This window comes from Ochlerotatus camptorhynchus, unplaced genomic scaffold (genome assembly GCF_037179485.1).
Source record: "Ochlerotatus camptorhynchus isolate MF236.1 unplaced genomic scaffold, CSIRO-AGI_Acam_v1.1 ptg000078l, whole genome shotgun sequence".
Lineage (NCBI taxonomy): Eukaryota > Metazoa > Arthropoda > Insecta > Diptera > Culicidae > Ochlerotatus > Ochlerotatus camptorhynchus.
This window is the reverse complement of record NW_027040568.1, coordinates 977379-999478: the sequence shown is the minus strand read 5'-3', so window position 1 is coordinate 999478 and position 22100 is coordinate 977379. Positions and strand designations below refer to the sequence as shown.

The 22100-nt window shown below is 40.6% G+C and overlaps 2 protein-coding genes across 2 annotated transcripts; one reads left to right on the top strand and one right to left on the bottom strand.

Annotated features, from left to right (window-relative positions):
* Nucleotides 1-547: 547 nt before the first annotated feature.
* Top3alpha (topoisomerase 3-alpha) lies at nt 548-3962 on the bottom strand. The gene is made up of 5 exons (XM_065217597.1): nt 3932-3962; nt 3698-3868; nt 3000-3633; nt 2680-2937; nt 548-2616 (listed from the first exon to the last, which is right to left on the bottom strand). Exons 2-5 carry the CDS (start codon nt 3848-3850, stop codon nt 623-625), a joined length of 3039 nt encoding a protein of 1012 aa, XP_065073669.1. The 5' UTR covers nt 3851-3868; nt 3932-3962; the 3' UTR covers nt 548-622.
* Nucleotides 3963-5873: 1911 nt separating this feature from the next.
* TM9SF4 (transmembrane 9 superfamily protein member 4) lies at nt 5874-9162 on the top strand. The gene is made up of 8 exons (XM_065217629.1): nt 5874-6018; nt 6198-6589; nt 6649-6804; nt 6871-7151; nt 7215-7424; nt 7480-8081; nt 8147-8285; nt 8349-9162. Exons 1-8 carry the CDS (start codon nt 6007-6009, stop codon nt 8447-8449), a joined length of 1893 nt encoding a protein of 630 aa, XP_065073701.1. The 5' UTR covers nt 5874-6006; the 3' UTR covers nt 8450-9162.
* The last annotated feature ends 12938 nt before the right edge of the window (nt 9163-22100 follow it).

Here is a 22100-nt window from a genome sequence, read left to right as displayed (position 1 = left end):
GCTGGGATTTTCTTCGGACTCATCGTCAGACATATAGAGGGCGGCGTCCCCAAGAGCGCCAACAACAACAACACGGTACAGGCATCATAAACAATCAAGTAATTTCTTACTTATTTTATCTACATTTTACTAATATTCGTATTAACCACCGTAAGTTTCAGTTATCTATGAATCGACACAAACCCTCCCCCCATCCCTTGTCTTTTCCCTCGTGGCAGCTAATTCACTAATCTTGAGATGGGGTCTTGTTGATACGTTACCCTACCGGTGATGTCACTATGGCTCGCCCTGTTTCACATTCGTGAATTACACAGAACTTATTTAACCTGCTGATAAAGATGTCACCCCCTGTCTACTGGTTAGCATGTACGGTACCTAAAAGTATCGGAGACCTGACCCTTGAGTTCCTTCTATACTGCACAATCACAATTTACGTTAACAAAAAAAAAAAAAACAACCCGGGCAAAAGTCGATTTCATAACGGAGTGTACGGACACAAACAGCAGGGTTTCGGATATATCCCAAACCACAAGCAGCTTATCGTATGCATTATTCTTTATATACAAAAACAAGAGTTACAACCTTATCTAAATGCTCAACGCAAAACGCCCAACATGTAACGTTAATAATCCATACTTTCCCGCTGGGGACACTTGGCCTTGGTGTGCCCTTCCTGTCTACAGAATCCACATTTTCTTGTCGCTTTCGGACGATCTCCACCCTTAGCATTGGGACCTTTATTGTTCGATCGTCCCCATTCCGAAGTGGACCCACCACGACTTCCTCCTCCGCCCCCGAAACTATCATGCGGAGGTGGAGGCGGCCTGGTTTGTCCCCACGTAGAACTACCCGAGGCTCCCCCTTGGGGAGCGTTATCTTCATCAGCCCACTTGAAAAATCCACACTGCTTGCCTTGCTCTTTAGTACAGCCGAAAAATGGACGCCCCTTATTAGGACCATCTTTCCGGACGGTAAGTGGCTTTGCTGGGAGATTGCAGCCACAACGTATTTCCACGGCGTTTGCTCCGAAAGACGTCCGCGGTGGTGGTGGAGCTGGTTTCGGATTTATGTTCCGTGTAGTATCAGAATTGAGCTGGTTTGGTCGTGGACCACCCACTCTATTTTGTGTCGTATTTGAGGAGCTGGAACCGCTCCCCCAGCCACTACTTGAGGTATTGTTGGATCGAGTACCGGATGAGATTGCCCCACCACCACCACCTCGGCGATCATCATCGTTATCGTTGTTGGAGCCCCAGCCGCTGCGTCCGTCGTTGTTCGCACTACCACCGGTGCCACGTCCACTCGATGGATTGCTTGGAAAGTTCTGGGACGGTCGAGTGCTTGCGGAATTTCCAAAAGAAGCATTTCCTCGCGGTGCAGCAGCTACATCCGTTCGAATGCCATTCGATCTAAATTGTTTCACCAGACTGTCGTCGATTCCAAGAATCTCTCGGAACTTGTTGTCGCATACGATGCAGGTTTTGTACGAATCGGCATTCATGTGGTTTAGATAACCATATAGGCGCGTATGTTTAAATTTAACCATTATTTTCTTATTACCTCCTCCGCATTTTGAGCATACTTCATCTGTTCCTGATGCTTCCTTGATATTATCATCGAACCACACGCTATTCCTGCACTCAGGGAAACCTAGGCAGCCCAGGTAGAAACCGTTACCGTCCTTTTTCATCTTAAGGCACATCATTTGGGAGCATTTTGGACACTTGCACACTTCCTGAATAGAACCACCGGAATTGAATTGAGGAGCATCCTTTGGCACTTCGTTCAACCGCTGTCCCATGGCTTGATCGAGTGCTCGCGCTTTCTGCGTTATCACCCGGTAGGCTTCCTTGTACTTCTGAATTTGCTCCTCAAGCACAAGTTTGGGATCTTTACTTCCTTCGCAGATCAATTTCAAGTCAGCTTCGAGCCCTGCTCGAAGTTCCGGTTGGGCAAGCGAAAGGTCCATCGCTTCATAGCCTTCCACCAGTCCCATGCCTAACGTTCCAGGAACCAGAAATCCCCGATCAGCCTCTCCAATATATCCACGCTCCTTAATCGTATTGATATGTTCTGCATGAGTCGCATCAGTTCCAATGCCATGCTTCTCCATTAACGCAATCAAATCCGCCTCAGTCAGCATGTTAGGTGCCGTCGTTGAACCTTCGTGTAAACTCAATTCCGTCGGTTCAAATGTATTCCCCACCTGATAGGGATGTATCTCTCTCGAGTTCCATCGGTCGTAAGGATAAACCTCCAAGTAGTTTCGCTCGAGAATACACAATCCGGAAGCTGTGAATTCCTCATCCGCTAACACAGCATTAACGACCGTCTCCGATCCGAGAGCATCCTTACTAATGCAAGCCAGGAAATGACGCACCACCAGCTCGTAGATTTTTCTCTCATCACCGTTTAGGTTAGTGACGTACTTAGTCGGATGAATAGGAGGATGTGCCTGGTCGGATTTCTTGCCGTTGCGAGGATTTGGTCCCCATTGTAGCACTTTCTGGGCAAACCCACCCCACTCTGGATTGTCGGTTTGCATTTCTACTAGCGGTGCCAGTTTCATATCGTTGGAGAACATGTTAGTCTCAGTACGGGGATAGCTGATTATACCTTAGGAACAGAAATAAGTCAATTGAAATCACTTGTGATCCGAATTCAAAACATCTATGATACCTTGCGTGTAAAGTTTCTCCGCTATGGTCATTGTTTGCTTGGCGCTGATTTTCAGCTTCCTGGAACCAAGTTTTTCCAGTTCAACCGTATCCAGTGGTGTTGGTCTCCACTTACTTTTCGGTTTGTTTGTAACGCTTACGATTTTCACCGGTGGATCTGCTTGGCACAGCATTAAATACGCCTCACAGCATTGCTTATCGAATAGACGATTCCTTGCCCAGTTGAATTCAACCGTCAGTTCATCGATAGTGTGGTTTACTAAATGTACCAAGATCATAAAATGTCATCTATTAACTATTAACTAGAAGGCAAATACTTACACTTAATTTTCCAAAACCCCTGAGGTATGAACCTTTCAATCTCTTTGTACCGTTGAGCCACAAATCCCAAAGTAGGGATTTGGCAACTTCCGTACGACACCAGATTGTTAACTATCTTCGCCGGGAACACGTTCTGCAACCGCAGGGTCTGAAATCGTGTAAACGCTGCTCCGATACGGAGATCCAACTCACTGCGCACATTGACCGCCTCATTCTGTCGCTCATCGGGCGCGGACAGATTCTCTATGGCCCGCTTCACAGACGGTGCCGTTATCTCGGAAAATTTTGCCCTCAACACCCGGATCTGCGGCTTGATTGCCCGACACACTTCGATAATTTCAAATCCAATGTTTTCGCCTTCTCGATCACAATCGGTCCAAATGATCAACGTTTGACAACTGCGAACTTCTCGCTCCAAAGTTTTTTTGATCTTATCCATGTTTTCGGTACAGTTTTTCCGAACTGGAGCATCGAAAAGCTGCTCCGGATTGCAACTGTGCCATCCCCGAAACGAAGGCAGAAATTCATAGTTCAGCAAATGACCCGATACCGAGGTCATCAACATCTGCACTTGCTGCCCTTGGATGTTGTAGTTGAATTCGTATATTTTATTGTACGGAGAATATCCTTCGCGCTACAAATTTAAATTTATATCAAAAATATTTAAACTGAGCAAATACACAGACTTTAAAACTTACCCGTTGGGATGACCCACGCGATAGTAAACCGGCAATATTTTTGGCTGCATCATTTTTTTCCGCTACGTTGAGGTACTTCATTGGTGCATTGCCGGCTATAGCCTGATGTGAACAGAATTTCCTAACACCAGCAGCAAAAAATGCACGGAACATGAATTACTTGCTAACAAGCTGATAACATTAAAATTTAATGTTATTATAGCATTAAATAATATCGACAAAAATGCATCCTACCGAAAATAAGGTGTTTACTTCTAGACTAGTGTCGTTTTCGTTTTAGCGGTGTAGCACCGGAATAAGCGCGAGTCATTGACAGCTCAACTAAATTTGTTTGTAATCAACACCAGAGTGGCCAGATTATTTTTTTCATTATCGGTAGCTTCTCAAAGCTTTTATCGGTAGGTCGCACGGTGTTTCGTGAAAACCCATTAATGGGTAAAAAAATACCCATTTTCAAACCATGTATGCAGCTGTCAAAAAATGGGGGAATTTTGAAATCATAAAATGGGTGAAATAATACCCATTTAAAGAATCAGTTCACGGTTGAATAATGGGTATATTTTTTACCCATTAATGGGTGAAAAAACACTTCGAAATTTTATCGTCTCATTTCCGTCATTGGGAATGCAAACCACGATGCAAACAGTTACTGTCCGCAGCAACGATCTCCGGAAAATATTAGAATCCAAAACGTTGGAGAGGCTTACGGATAAGTCAATACAATGGATAATTTGTATTATAATGTTTCGTGAAAAATTTGAGCGGAACACCTGCATTTATTTTCAATGTTTTAAAAACATTTTTACATCAACGAGCGCTTGCATCCTCCATTTGTAAAAATGGGTATTTTTTCACCCATTTTACGGTAAACACAATATAAGAAAATGGGTGAAAAAACACCCATTTATTGACAGACCACCCATTTACCCATTTATGAGTAAACCATAGTTTACCCATTAAATGAGGAGGGGCACTTTTAGCGGAAATGGGTATTTTTATACCCATTAATGGGTTTTTGCGAAACACCGTGCGACTTAAGAACCCGCATAAACGCGAACCATCACATGACCTTACCGATAATGGTTATAAATTGTTTATAATCCCCGCTAAACTTCAACTGAAATGGTTATGGAACTTTACATGAACGTTTGTGTGATAAAGTTTTAACCTTATGTATTATGGCTTTTTGGAAGCGGACCTTACAAATAATGGGTTGTTAAGAACCATTACCATTCCAAATTCTTGTTTTCTCCATACATTTTCGGAAAGAGAACTATATTAGAACGTTTTTACTTATGGTTTGAGAACATTAATGGTTGTGGTTATGGTAGTCAGTAAGGTCCATTAATGGTTTTGTACCATCGCTCAACTTTACGTGAAATATATCGTGAATTGGTAATCAGTAATTTACAGGCAACCAATTCGCGATATATTCCACATAAGGTTGATCGATGTTACAAAACCATTCATGGACCTTACTGGTTACCATAACCATAACCATTAATGTTCTCAAACCATAAGTTAAAAGGTTTTAGTATAGTTTTGTTTCCGAAAATGTATGGAGAAAACAAGAATTTTGAATGGTAATGGTTCTTAACAACCCATTATTTGTAAGGTCCACTTCCAAAAAACTATAATACTTAAGGTTAAAACTTTATCATTAAACGTTCATGTAAAGTTCCATAACCATTTCAGTTGAAGTTTAGCAGGGATTATAAACAATTTATAACCATTATCGGTAAGGTCAATTTATGGTTCGCGCTTATGCGGGAAGGCTTTCCCGATACTTGAAACTTTTGTGAGGGGGGGGGTGAATGACTCTGTGCTCCAGAACAATACACTGTTCTTCAGTTCTTCTGCTATAAACGTGTCGAAATCAATTTTTCTATTTATAATCTAAAAATCTGTGATTCTCGGTAGGAAAAGTGAAAAATCGGTAGTTTTGAACCTTTCGTCTGTGAATCGGTAGGCACTCTGAAAATCGGTAGGTCTGGCCACCCTGATCAACACGCTAACTTAAAAGTACCCATTTAATGAGTATCTTTTACTCTTTTTGGAATCCAGGAGGTAACCTTTCCAGTGAAACACGCTGGTAGCACAGCTCTGTTCTGAACACCGAGCTTGCTGTCATCTCTGTCAACAGATTGCATGCGGAAAAAAGAAAAAGTGAAAGAAAAATCTTCGCATCTGGTTTGACGAGATCCTGAAAATATTTTCTTAATTTATTTGCTAAACTTCTAGCTTCCTTCGCTGAATTTCAATGAATTAGTATCTAGTAGAAAGTAACATCGGCTGCAGTACATAGAAACATGGAATATAGAGTAAGTTGGTGTTTGAATTTCTCGCAATGCAAGCGATCGTCTTTTGTCTGAAGTACTTAATGAGAAAACTTTCTTTCACTCGAGTGTGACACGTAAAGTTTCACTTGTTTTCATTGGCTGGATCGTATGTCGTCAATGAAATAATGTTGGTGGTTAAATTTCGGTTCCATTTGTTCCAGTGGCAGCTGATAGTTGTTTTCGCAGTAGCTTTGCTACAATGTTGTATGGTGCAAAGTTTTTACGTGCCCGGGGTGGCTCCGGTCGAGTTCCGAAAAGGGCTGAAAATAGACGTGAAAGCGGTTAAGATGACCAGTACCCACACGCAATTGCCGTACGAGTATTACTCGCTGCAGTTTTGCTTACCGAAGAATGGGACACTGGTGTACAAGAGTGAAAATCTCGGCGAGGTGCTTCGGGGCGATCGGATCGTAAATACACCGTACGAAGTACGGATGGCGGAAAATGTTCGCTGTAAGCTGTTGTGCAATAGCAAGGATCGACCCATGAACTGGGATCGAGAGCAGTCGGAGAAGGTGGCCGAACGAATTAGGCACGAATATTTTGTGCATTTGTAAGTTAATTGGTTGAAATGTGTGAGGAACAAAATAATATTATTGGGTTGTTTTCCAGGATCGTGGATAACCTACCGGTGGCTACCAAGTTTGTGAATCCGGATACAAACGAACAACAGTTCGAGCACGGTTACCGTCTGGGGCAAGTGGACGGAAATAATGTGTATATCAATAATCATCTCAAGTTCCGTTTGTTCTATCATATGCACAGCGAGTAAGATCAATCCAAGATTCGGGCGTTGAGTTATTGCTAAATGGGGAGTTGTTCTTACTCTTTTAGGAATCAATATCGCGTTGTAGGTTTCGAAGTGGAAACCTTATCAATTCATAAGGATCAACTTAGCTTCGAAGGTGATACGTGCAGTTTTCCGGAGAGCCCTCGACCGCAACCGGTTTCAGTGCACGCGGGACATACACAATTATTCTTTACTTACTCGGTCGAGTGGAAAGAATCGTCGGTTAAGTGGGCATCTCGGTGGGATATCTATCTCGGCATGAACGATGTTCAGATCCATTGGTTCAGCATCATCAATTCGTTGGTGGTGGTATTTTTCCTCTCTGGTAAGTTTACGTGTACTGAGATAGTAAATTTCTATTGATGTATTACGTTCAAATTTATTCAAGGTATCCTAACTATGATCATGGTGCGAACGCTTCGTCGAGATATTGCAAAGTACAACACCGACGATAGTGTTAATATTGAGGACACTTTGGAAGAAACTGGCTGGAAGCTGGTCCACGGGGATGTATTCAGGCCACCGAGACATCCAAGGCTGTTCGCTGCCGTTATCGGTAGTGGAATTCAGATTTTCTTCATGGCTATGATTACGATCAGTAAGTTTGTGTATCCTAGCTTTAAACAGTTCTTAACGTCCCTTCAACTTTGCAGTTATTGCCATGCTGGGAATGCTCTCACCCTCGTCACGAGGCGCACTGATGACGGCCGGCATAATGTTGTACGTGTTTATGGGCCTGATCGCAGGCTATTTCTCCGCCCGTCTGTACAAGACAATGAAAGGACGGAATTGGGAGCGAGCTGCCTTTTTGACGGCTACCCTTTTCCCGGGTCTTGTGTTCGGTACCTGCTTTATTCTCAACTTCTTCATCTGGGATCGTAACTCGAGCGGTGCAGTTCCTTTTGGCACGATGGTTGCATTACTTTGCCTATGGTTCGGAATCTCACTACCCTTGGTGTACTTGGGTTACTATTTTGGATTTAGAAAGCAGGCCTATCAGCATCCGGTGCGGACGAACATGATTCCAAGGCAAATACCGCACCAGCATTGGTATATGAACCTGGCGCTATGCGTGCTGATGGCCGGTATTCTGCCATTCGGAGCCGTTTTCATCGAATTGTTCTTCATCTTTTCGGCCATCTGGCAAAACCAATTCTACTACCTGTTCGGCTTTCTGTTTCTAGTGTTTTGCATACTGGTAGTCAGCTGTGGGCAAATATCGATAGTAATGACGTACTTTCAACTGTGTGCTGAGGTACGTTTACTTTTGTTTGTCACGTTTATTGATCAAATAATCATATTTCTTATGTTTTTTTTCAGGATTATCGCTGGTGGTGGCGAAGTTTTATCGTGTCTGGCGGGTCAGCTGTGTACATTCTATTTTACAGCATATTTTACTTTTTCACTAAACTGGAGATTACGGAATTTATTCCCACCTTGCTGTATTTAGGCTATACCGGTAAGTAGCACCAACAAAAGCAATATAGAACAACGTTGATTACACGATTTATCCGTTTCCTAGGCTTGATGGTAATCACGTTCTACATCCTCACGGGAACAATCGGATTCTTTGCCGCGTATAGCTTTATTCGCAAGATTTACGGTGCCGTGAAGATCGACTAAAAAGCTATCACGAAAACAACCTTCATCAGCAATTAACAATTACGATCGATAATCGATGCATGAATGGATGAATACGTTTTGGAGAGTGCAAATACTGATTTTTATGATGAGTGCATGAATGTGTGTGTGTATAGGTGAGCGGTTTGCATTATCATAGCAAAGAGTGCAACGATTAGCTTTGTTCTTAACGAGCTAAAATTCTCATTGACACGTTTTAATTATTTTGCCAAACCACTGCTTCTCGATAGACAACTAAATTATATGTTATAGGGGAAATGGATGTAATGTCGGCCTAAATGCCCCTAATTTGGGCCCATGCATAAAATCGGCAATCGACTACATTTTCAATAGCGACCAAAAATATCCATTAGTAGCGTCCCAATGACGCGTTTATCTAGATAAAATTGATAAATAGCAGATTTTTAGCGATGGGCCCAATCTTAGATCCATAAGCCAACATTAGAGCCATTTCCCCTATCTACTATTTAAGCGGAATGAAAATAGATCGATGAACATAATGTGACTAAGTTTTAGAGGTGTTTGTATGTTACTCAACAACTACAACTGGGAAAAGCATCAGAAAGATCAATTCGTGGAATACAAACAATGAAAATTAGGAATTACATTCAGTCTGATAGGCTTAGTTAGTGGATGTAAGAACGTCTCAACTATAAAACTGAACAAAAACTGGAAATAAACGAAAGTACTATTAATGACCAAGAATGAAAATCTTCGTATATATCACATAACTCATTTGCAACTCAGTTGTGCATAGTTCCATCGTGAGAGATTTCCATCCATGGCGGCTGCTTGATTTTGCTTTCACCTGGGCCCTGCTTCCAATCCTTCGTAGTGTGTGACCGACCCACATCGACTTATGTTCTCGAATGTAAGTTGATAACGGCTTCTGATGCCATCGATGATGGAGCTCAACATTCGATATCCAGTTGTGAGGCCACCAGACACGAATTCCAGAAACAAATTTCCCAAACTACAAGGAAATAACAAAACGCGGACGTCACAGAATCAAGCAGGAATTGACCCGGAAAGAATTCAACCCGGCACAGGAAAAAATCAACCTTGAAAGGCATAACCTCCGGCTGTTTCTTCCAGCATCAACGTAGGAAACAATATGCTTCGTGAAGGGAGTACCCAAAGAATACACGGAAGAGGAAATCAAGAGCAACATTGTTGCGGAATTTCCCGTGACGAAAGTGGAGCGCATACAGAGAAAAATACAAGAAAATCTCTCTCCAACAGCCAATCTGAAAATAACTGTCAAAGGAAAGAAAGTTCCTGAATTGGTGAAGATCTATGGTAGCGCTTCCCGGATGGAAATCTATGTTTTTCCAGTAAAGCAATGCAACCAATGTTGGAGATATGGGCACACAAAAAAGTTCTGCCGGGCAAACCCACGATGCGAAAATTGTTCGGAGGTTCATGCAGAAGGAGAAAACTGCTCGAAGGATTACCACTGCACCAATTGTCGTCAAAACCACAAGCCAGGTGACCGGAAATGTCCGGAACGCAAGAGAAGAGAAAAAAAAACAGAAGACCATGAGGACAAATGGATCAAGTTACGCCGAAGCAGAAGCAAAATTTCCCCGACTAACCAATTCCTTTGATCTGCTGGAACAAGACGATGAGTTTCCAGATTTGGAAGAAGAGGAAGAAAATGAAAATCAGGAAAACCGCTCTAACACAGGGTCAAGATGGGGTCGAAATGCTCGCCCAAATAAACGCAAAAACAAAAATAACAATAACCAAAATGGCTTGACAGATACAAACGAGGAAGGAACAGGACACACCTTCAACGCCACGTTTATCGAAGGTATTGTCACACAATTCAGGAGGGATTTACTGAGACAGCTTAGGGAACGAACCTGGCTAAAACCACTCATCGATCTGCGAGATGACATCGAAAGAAGAATGCGTAATAAAGAAAACGAAATCGATACAGATCAAGTGTTGCTTTACACGTATTCCAGGATAAACCAGATCATAAAAGCGGATATACCTAACAATAACACTGAAGGAAGAATAGAAACACCACACAACAAACAAAATTCTGAAAATGATTTTGAAGTTGCCTCCCTGGTACAGTACAACCGAAGTACATAGAATTTCGAATGTTGAGACTTTAGCACAAATGTCCAACAAAATAATTAATAATTTCAGGCAAAAATCGTTGCAATCCTCAATTGCAACGATTAATTCCCTTTATACTTAGTTAAGATTTAGTTTTAGTTTTTAGTTTTAAGATATCAATTGTTATACTGACATGCAGGTTAAAAAACCTGTTTAAAATACTGAATTGCCAAGTAATGTAATGTAAAAACACTTAGATATATATCATAACAATTAAGGCTGGTACGTTACTGCAGTAACTGGAGCACCTAGGTTAAAATGAAATGTAATTTATTTTGAATTTGGAACAAATAAAGAGTTAAAAAAAAAAAAAAAACACACAACAATGGATCATAAAGTTCTAAATGTTATACAACACAATATTCAAAGCATTAGACCAAGCCACACAAGAGAGGAATTATACACCTATCTGGTTTCAAACAACATACACATAGGATTACTGCAGGAAATATGGCTGAAGGAAAAAGAAGAGTTCAAAATCAAGGGCTACAACATGATTTCTAGGAGGAGAACACAGGGGTACGGAGGGGTTGGCATACTCATAAGTGAAGACCTGAACTGTCTGGAAGTAGACATTCCGGAATTTAAAGCATCGGAGGCAGTAGCCATAAAAATAGTAAGAGGCTTCGACCCGATTACACTGTTGTCTATATACGCACCTCCAAACAACAACAATGAGGTCTTAGAGGCACTAAAAACTTTGTTCTCGTGGATAGACACTTCAACCGATGAAGTTCTAATAGCAGGAGATTTCAACGCACATGCTCGCAAGTGGAGTCCCAGTTTTTCCGAGTGTAGGAGAGGAAGGCTACTAGATGACCTGATTGAAGATTCAAGGACAGTACGGCTAAATGATGGCCAGCCTACAATCATCCAATCCCCGGAACACAAAAAATCGGCGGTTGATCTGACACTTGCCTCGACAGGAATCGCCAAAAAAGCTTCGTGGGAAATAGTCCAAGAGGAATTTGGGAGTATCCACCTAACAATACGAATCCAAATTGGAAGTGAGATTCCAGTCGCTACAGGAACATTCGTGAAGGTTAATCAGCAAAAAGTCATCGATATAATAAACTCCATTAGACCACAATTCATCTACGACCCGCAAGAGCTGATAGACATCTTCGAGGAGGCGGTTGAAAGCTCCAGCTACGTAGTAAAGGATAAAAAAGCAACTATCTTAAGAAATGGTGGAACCCACAAATTGTCCAACTATACGACGAAAAACGAGCAGCTTTAAGGAACTACAACAAAAATAAAACTAGAACAAATTTCATCGAACCACAAAGAAGAAGGGCAATTTTTAAAAAAGGATTTCGAAAAACCAAACGAGCATACGTGAAAGAGCTTACTGAGAAAATAGACGAGAATACACCAACCAAACACCTTTGGAACATCGTTAAAGGGATCGATACAACGCTCTCAGGAATCAGCAGGAAAAAGGTGACTATGACGCAACAAGAAGGGGAGGACTTTATGGAAATTGTTTTTCTGAAACAGGTTGAATGTGGTAGCTTGCACGCTAGGCCAAACCACGAAAAAACTGGAAGGATACGAGAAGGCCCTTCAAGTTCAAGAGTTAGCTGAAGCACTGAAGACCAAAAGAACATATTCCGCGCCAGGTGAAGACAAGATTTCATATTCTATCCTAAAAAAATTGGACATAGGAATACAAATCAGAATATTCGAAATGCTAAATAGGGTTTTCGTTACCGAAAACATCCCAGAGAGATGGAGAACTACAATAATAAAACCGATTCCAAAACCAGGATATGACCCATCACTACCGAATTCAAAAAGGCCAATCGCTCTGATGGTTGTTAGCATAAACTCGGTGATCAAGGATAGGATAATGGCAATAACGGAAATCAACAACACAATCCCTGCTAACTCCTTTGGTTTCCGAAAAAAAAAACAGTTCGGCAATAACGTGCATAAATTTCCTGATCAAACTCTATAACGGATGCCAAAAATCAAGGTCAAGAATGTCTAGTAACTTTTCTGGATATATCGCGAGCATTTGATTGCTTCAATACCAAAAAAAGTAGAAGGGTCTGTGCCTAAGGGCACGAACGGAAGCTTGACGTAGGACCGCTAGTGGATGGAACAAATGTGAACATTTAGTTCTTTTAATTGATCAATCATCAATTATCTTAACTCTTTCCCGTTTTTTATTTGTAAGCGTATCAAATTTGTAGTATTTATTTCAAAGAGAAAGTTGATGAAGAGAATCCAAGGGACTGTCAACTTGAGTATTTTTGATTCATCTACCCGACTTTAAAAGGTGTATTTTGATTTTTTTGTTTTTTATGAATTTTTAAGTTTTGTGCATTTTGGTATTAAAGCGTATTCAATTCACCCCTCACAGGATTTCCTTCCGAATTATATGAATGGGGTGAAGCGGAAAGTATCGTTTGTGCAGAATATGTAAAAAAGGAGGGACTTCGAGGGATTGAACTCGTGAGAGCTAATTTTATCACAAATTTGATTTTATTGGCTTTCTGGGGACTGAATATACACCCAAAGCGAATTATTCCCACTTCTCTCAAATTCTATATGGATTTTTTAACACTTCCTACCAGCGTGTTCTGGAAAATGGTCGGACGATGATTAATCTCACCAATACATTCGGGCCTACAATTCCACACCTTCTATAGAGACCAGGTTGAGCCTTGATAGCTAGTTGCTTTCGGGAACTGATGACCTTGACAAATGTCCAAATAATACTCTTAACACATTTATGGTGGTCCTGAAAAGTACCGTTTTGTAGCGATGGTTGAGTAATGCTGAGCTGAGCACGATGAGCTACTGATTCCGATCCTAGCCTAGCGGTGGGACTTCTTCCTCCTTCTCCATGGTTGCTCATATGAGCTCTGCGCTCGCTGCTAGCAGGCAGCCTTACGTTGTTGTTGTTGTTGTTGAAAGCACTCCTGCTGCTGCTAATACTGCTGCTGCTGGACTGGATTGGACACCACCACTTACGGTGATTGAATGAGCACCGTTCAGTGGGACCGCATCGAATTCGATTTTTAAGTCTGTATTAGGGAATGCGCTGTTTTCAGACATTCGGTGATAATTTTGATCACCATTGCAACAGTTGGACATTTGGTATTTTTCAATAGTGACCTATTGAAAATTAACTAAGTGTTCATTTTAGCAGATTGGTAGATAAATTTCCAATCGTTTGGCTTGTTTAGAATTAAAATCTATCTGCTATTGGTTGAAACCTTACCTCTTTTCGTAATACTGTGCATTTTGGTTTTTTGAAATTGCGTGGATTCTATAGATCCTGTGGAGATCTATCTAGCCCTGATGTATGTGTTGGTAGAGGGAAAAATGTAAACTTTGCGGGAGACGGTGTGAAAGCAATTTTGTGAAATATGAAGTAAAACAAATCCTAGCTAGTTCTGCATGATAATATTGTTTGATTTTATTTATTTGTAAAGTCTCCGGGAAATACCAGCTGGCAATTTGTTTTTTTTTACGATAACTCCTTACTTGAAAACAGGCAAAAACTCACAAACAGGCTGCTTTTTAATGGTATACAGTGTGATGATTCAATAATCAATAAATTATCTCAACATTTAGAGGCAAACCTTGCATAAATTTTGGTAACATACAAAAAAATCTATAATTCACATTAAATTTCATATGTAAGCGCCGATTGAAACAATCTTTTCGACGTCACTACAAGGGTGATTGATTAAACGAAAGAAACGAATCGTGCGGAATGAAAGCCGAAGAAAAACTAATTATACCAATATATTCAGGCTTACAATTCCACACCTTCTATAGACAGGTTGCGCCTTGATAGCTAGCTGCTTGCGGGAACTGATGACCTTGACCAATGTCCAAATAATACTCTTTAACAAACTTTTGGTGACCCTGAAAAGGAACGTTTTGTAGTGATGGTTGAGTAATTCTGAGCTGGGTGTTCAACACGGATGAGGCTGTCGAGCTGTATGTCGTTTGGAGCGAGGGTAACACGCTTGGCATAGATGACCGACCCGCAGCGACTCACGAAGAGCTACTGATTCCGATCCATAGCATAGCGGTGCAGCTTCTTCCTCCTTTGATGATTGCTTATGTGGGCTCTGCAGCTCGCTGCTTGCAGGCAGCCTTTCGTTGTTACTGGAGAACAATTTTCAACACCACACGCCGAAAGCACTGCTACTGCTGCTACTGCTGCTACTAATTTCGAAGACCGAACACCACCACACAGTGGTGTGGTCGTTGGGAGCGTGTGGTTCTGAGTATGGCGATGAGTGTGCAAAATATTATGCAATTCCATCCTCCCTATTCGCACGCGCCCGAGGATCGGAGGCGAATGCCACTTCGACTTGTTTCGTCTACTTACTACTCTCTGACGACTGTGCTGGGGAAGCAGCATATGCATGTAGGTAATTGGTGGATTTGTTAGTTAATTCGACGCTTTTGGACAATGCTGGACATTTACCAGTTTTTCAATAGTTTCTTGTTAAAAATCATTACATTGCGATGCGTAGCCATATTTCTGATCGATTGGTGATAAAATTATTGAAATTGGACCAGGGGCAGCTGAGTTATTAACGTTCAAAATCTTTCTTAATTTGTTACATGTTCCATTTTCGGTTTTCACAAAGTGTACCCCCATATAGAAATCAAAGACGTAGTCCTACGTCAAAACGACTACAAATTACTATGAAACAGAAGATTCCAGCGAAAATTGTCTCGTAGCTACATTGCTATCTCAGCGAAAGAAGATTAGTACTCCATACCGAAGAAGGCGAAGACCAGAAGACGGTCAGCGAGGGACTACCGCAAGGGTGTCCTTTATCACCGGTCCTCTTCAATTTAAACACCGTCAACCTGCACGACTCAGCCGAAGAAGGATGTGTTCTGGTTCAGTTCGCGGATGACTTTGCGGTGGTAGTGTTCGACCAATCTCTGGAACTGGCTGCGGAAAAAATGAATAGAAGATGAATGAATGGAAGACTCACCGATAAACTGGAGGACCTGAATCTGACCATAAACCCAAGTAAATGTGCCGTTATGCCCTTCACCCGAAAGGATACAAAGCATATCAAAAACACCAGCATAGAACAAACCAATGTGCAGCATAAGTATCTTGGTTATTTTCTCGACCGAGAACTAAGACACCGGAAACACATAGAACACGTACGGGAACAGGCTGCAAAAAAACTTCCATTGATCAAGTTGCTAGCCGGGAAAAATAGTCATTCTCATCCAGAAACTATCAACAAGGTTGGAAACGCCCTAATTAGAAGCAGACTTGAATACGGAGCCACAGTGTACGGTAGTGCAGTAGAAACAAACCTAAAAAAAGATCCAAACAATGCAGAATTCTTATATACGAGTAGCAATGAAGTACCTAAAGTCAACGCCAGTACATGTCATGCTGTCAGAAACAGGGAGCATACCAATGCAAACCAGAATCGAGTGGCTAGCAAAAAGGGAAGTAATTAGAAGCGTATACTATCAAAACTCGATGGCGACTTTCATCAGAAATACAACAAGCAAAGAGGAGTCGAATGGAACCTTCATCAGTTTCATAGCCGACAAACACATCGACGTTTTGGAGCAACTTCATGCGAAGGACAACAATCATTTGGAATACACCAAAATGGAGTACTCCCCGCGTGTAAATCTCCGAAAAAGAGTGCAGCAGAAACTCATCGAACACCAAACAAGGAAAAGCAATTGGAATGATTCACAATGGCAACAACTATATCTAGAAAAAATCAACACCATCTACAAGGAATATCATCGATTATTCACTGATGCCAGCAAAACTAAATATGGGACGGCAACAGCAGTGTACGACGAAGGAGCCAATACAAGCAAAGCCGAAAATATCAACGATAATGTGTCAATTACTAACGCTGAACTAATAGCCATTGAACAAGCCATTCAAATAGGACTAAAACAAAAATATCCAAAAGTAGTCATATTAACGGACTCAGCAAGTGCATGTTCGATTCTACTCAACACCAAGGAAATTCCAAATAACTACATTGCGTGTGAAATCATCGAGCTATTAAGCAAACAGGACGCTAAGCATTACAAGATCCAGTGGATCCCATCACATTCCGGTATTAAAGGCAACGAAATTGCGGATAGAGAAGCAGTCCTTAAATCAGCCCAAGAGCAAAGCATCTTCAACGCCCACACACTCGGCGATACTCTAGTACTCGCAAAAAATGAAAGCTGGGGTGATTGGATAAGAAATTACAACAAAATAAGTCTCGAAAAAGGTAGATGGTACTATGTAATACAAAGTAAACCAAGAAAACACATTTGGTTTAAGAACCTCTCACTGAGTCCAAACGAGGTAAGAATACTTAGCCGAATTAGGTCAGGACACATGATGACAAAAGAACGAAAAGCAAGATGGAAATGGGAGCCAGACGATTTGTGCGAGATCTGTGAAGAAACAGAGGACATAAAACACCTGCTCTATAGATGCCCAAAGTACAACGTAACAAGATGCCAATATCCAGCCTTAGAATACTATAAATCACTGGAAAACATCTTCCAAGAAGAATGCGAAATAAGTATGAGACAAATAGTTCAGTTTCTGAAAGAAACAAATATTCGAATAGGGTTAACTACCCCATTTCCGGCCTATTAAGCACAACCCGCACTTAGTATTTCTTAATCTAGCACTGTTTAGCACCAAACGGAATGTTATTATTACTGATGGCTTCCAAATTTATTTACCTTTTCGTACGTACCATAAGATTTGATAAAGAGAACACAATCGTTGAGATATTGTCAAAAGTCTAACACTGCTTCTTGACGCCAAACTCGGCCTACGGATTCTAAACTCGGCCTAATGCATTGAAACGCCACTGAATTCACTTCGGCCTATCGGATGATGATAAAAATTGATTCGGTGGGAGCGCTTCTTTTTTTCGGAATAATAGGTGCAGACCTTCATACCACGCGTTCTCATTGACTTCGTTCGGTAGCTTATTAACTAAAGTATCGTACCAAACGCATAATTGACTTGTTAACTCTGAAATCATGGATTTATTTCTTTCTGCTCGATTTCTGCTCGATAGGCCCAAAATGGGCGATTAGGCCGAAGTAGTTCTCTACCCTATAAACTATTCATCTAACATTACAACCACCGAAGGAAACATAGCATCAAATAACAACAACATAAAAACACCACCAAAACCCAGACTACGCGGCGAGATGGACCAGCCATGGTCTTAGACAGAAGCAACAACAAAAAAAAAGAACTTATACTTGATGAAAGCGATGAAAGCCGCGAACCGAAAATTAAATTTAGACACCCACTTGGAAAATCCGACTAGCTCAGGTTCAAAAATCGCGAAGTCGTTGAAATTGGCTAATTCGACCGTGTGCAGTGCTCTCAAACGTTTCCGTGATTAGCATACTACCGATCGGCAGGATCATATCAAGCGTTTAGTGGAACTAAAGATCGGAAGCTGCATTTGAAGGTGTTGAGAACGGTTAGGGTAAACCCAGGACTGTCGGATTATGATATCACCAAGAAATGCATTGCCAGCCAAAGCACCGTCAGAAATATTTAGATCTTTCTGTTCCAGTAAGCAACCAAACAAGACGCTGAAGCAGAATCTAGTGGTCAAAATACGTGCCCGGAAGTTGTACAATGAGGTTCTTACAAAGTACGAAGGATACATCCTCATGGACGACGAAACGTACGTGAGGATGGATTATGGGCAGCTTCCCGGACAAAAGTTTTATAAAGCCACTGCTCAAGGTGATGTTCCTTGCAATTTCAAATCGTTTTTGCCAATAAATTTGCAAGAAACCCAACAAACAATTACCTATTGATGAAACGACTTCTTGACGATTTTATTCAACTGCATGCTTAATAATACTTGTACTATTTTTAATAATAACTTCTGTTCAGGCTTTGTTCACACTAACCACTAATTCAACCACAACATCGAAATATTTGCAGTTGAATAAGGTATGTCGAGAAGCTTTTATTCGACTTACAAAAGTTGTAACAGAGCTTATTCGATCAAATTTTTGATTATTCAGCGTCTATTAAACATCATTACGTCCTTAAACAGCGATGATATAAAAAGGTTTGTATAGACGCTTGAGTCTCATGTGAAATAATGTTTAATTAGACACTATTATACATTCTTTAAACGATTGTTTTACACGAGACCAATGTTACCTCCCAACTAACAATTTTCACAATGTAAACGCTTTACTCATTTCATTTATACAGCCTCAAGCTATATTCAAACGTTATACGATATGAGGAAACCTTTACTCAACCTCTATACAAGCAAATCTGGCGAACTTAGTCAGCTACTTATGGCTGTTGGAACGGTCGGGAGAAGCTCTTATTGCATATCCATTAACGCTTCTATACAGCTGTTATCCTGCTGTTTTAGTTGTGTGTGAACTTGAAAGGCGCTTATTATTCAACCTTTTCCCGGTTATCCAATAATCACTACACAGCTTTCTCTTGAAGCCGGGTTAAATACTGTTTACGCTTTTTTATGAAGGAATTTATTGAGTTTATTTTGCTGTGAATCAAATTAATCGAAATTAGTTACAAATCATCACCAAATTATTTACCCTACACCGGAACCTGGAATCGAACTCGAGACGACCTCTTTGGCAAACCTTGACACTACCAACTGTGCTACGCCAACACTTTGAACTTATGTAAACAAATCAACATTCCCTTCTACAACAAAATTGCTGAGTAGAGGCTTTATAATAGTGCACACGAATCACTTTTCTCGACTAGTTCTAAAAGAGCAGAGTAAAAGCTGTAAAACTGCACACGTCTAAAAATAAACCTAGTTGACTGTGAAAATGCTTCCGAATTTGCTCTAACACAGTTTATAAGCTGAGTACAGGTTGTTTAGTTGTTTAAAAAGCACTTTTGATGTTTATGTTATTCAGCAAGAGTGGTTGGTTGTGTAGAAACCATCAAATGAGTAATATATTCACTTTGTTAGCTTTGTTTTGCAGCTACAAGTTGAAAGTTGGGTAGTGTGTGTATAGAAGTGACATTAGCGTTTATTGGCTGATGTTATTCAGTGCGACTGACAAATTGAATAATGGTTGTGAGAAAGTTGAGTAAACGCTCTCCAAAACTATTTTGCTAGCTTTTGCTTGTAGCTGTATCTGCAGCTTCTTTTCAGCTACTTTACAGCACAATGCTGGAAAAGTTGGCTTACAAAGCTGAAAATGTTAGTTGGGCTCTCCATCTCTCTAATTTCGATGAAAAGGATGCTGGGCTATTCTTTACAATAGATTGATGAATTGGTTGTCGTGAGTGATACGATCTATGTTTACGATTTAAATTAATTAGGTGTAGAAAATAAATAAAAAGAAAGGGTTGAGGCTGGGATTGAACTCGTGACCTTCTACTTGGCAAGCGGAAACGGTAACCACTAGGGTAAACGCTCCTATAGTTGTGGTACGTTAGAAGCTTTAGGTTCCTATAGTTGTGTATTGAGTCTCCATGCACAACTATAGGAACCAAACGCTTCTAATGTACCGCAATTATAGGAGCGTTTCCCCTATGCTACCAATTTCGTTTTGTTGTTAGCCTGAAACAGTGTTGTAAAATAATGAATGAATACGCCGTTTGTAAAGCATTTACAAAGCATGCAATTAAAACATGGGCGTATAGTCGTATAAGAGCTATTATACTGACTGTATTCATATTTATTCAGCAATATTGTTAAGCAATGCAATGGAATATAATAATGGAGCTAGAAAACAATTATTAGACGTATAATAAAGCATGTTATTAAATCAATTGAAAACCGTCGAATTAAAGCGTCAATGTATGTGCAAATTACACTTATTCAGTATGTTATTAGATCAAACTTCTGGTGTTGAAGCAGGAAGACAGTCATCGTTTGTATAGCTTTTAATAAGTATATTAATAAAATCTTAGCAAACAGCGGAATAAAGACGCATCTATCGATCTCAATGAGGTTTTTTCAGCACATAATTTGACAACCCGTTTTATTCAGCATTGTACACTGTTATAAAGCGTTTATTCAATATATATGTTTATTTGTGTCTCTGAATTGTTTGTTGGGAAGCTTATGATCTGGCAAGATATTTGCAACTGCGGACAAAAAACCCAGGTTTTCGTGACAAACAAGCAGGAGTGCATGAAAAAACGTATTCTTCCGTACATTAAGGCTCACAATGGATCTGTAAAGTTTTGGCCTGTTTTTACAAGCTGCCATTACAGCGGATAAGTTCTACAGTGGTATCGAAACAGCGGGGTAGATTTCATCAAAATGATGGTGGAGCAAAACGGCCGCTCAGGTTAGCCAACACAGTGTTCAAATATGATGAGTGGTATTCGAAGAAAAGTTCGAGATTTCATCAAAACCAAATCGGAATAATTTTTTCGCTATTTTTCCTTTAAAGTGCAATAAATGACCTTCATTTTGAGTACTAAACATTATTATTTCATTAAGATGGTTCCGAGAAAAATCCGTTTTTTTTTGCGTCCAGATATTAAATGACTCAAGCTTTAGCGCCGGAGGCGAACCAAACTCAGCCTGAAAGCCTCCATAATAAAGAAAACTTAACTTAACTCAAGCTTTATGATGCCCGCTGCATTCAAACATTAAAAGAACATCGCGAATTTGCAATGCTCTCATTTGTAAACGATATCGTTTCACATCGCATTGATGCAATAACACATTTATCAAAATTAATTTTTTTACAAACCCTCCCGGCAACTAACTACGAATTCAAAATATTTTTATTTCAAACCACCATCGTACAAACTATGCCGAATTTGGTCTTTTGAAACCAGCCTGCTAAGAAGTTATTCCAACGATGTTTAGGTGTTCTAAGATCTCCATGAAGTCCAATTGATATTTTTTCAAGACTTCAGGTTGATCAGGTATTATTCTAGAGATCTTCAACTATTGAACAATTCAAATCACGTTTATTAGATGTTCTCTTATGATACCAGGTGGTTCAGCAATTATTCCAAAGACCGTCAGGAGATTAGAGATCCCCATGATAACCTCAGGTTACATTTTCAAGACTTCAGGTTGATCAGGTATCATTCTGAAAAGATCCAACAATTCAAAAATCCAAATCACATCACATATGAAATCAGGCAGCTGAGAAGTTTCTTCAAAGAGCTTCATGTGTATTAAGATTTCCATAAAGTCCACTGAATACTTTTGAAAGCCTTCAGTTTGATCAGGTATCACATCGCTTACATATTCTCTTATGAAACCAGGTGACTCCGGATATATTCCAATTTTGCCAGCACCGGTGGAAAGTGTGACTGCTTTTTCACCCCAATGGGTCTGGGTTCAATCCCAGCCGAGGTCGGTTGGATTTTTCTGAGGCATAAAAATCTCTGGTCACGTCTTCATTTGGAAGGGTAGTAAAGCCGTTGGTCCCGGCCCATGTGTGTTGTATAGGTGCGATATCCTACGCAGGTGTGGAAGCTGCCTTCCTGCACATTCGATTGCCGTCAGTGGATGGC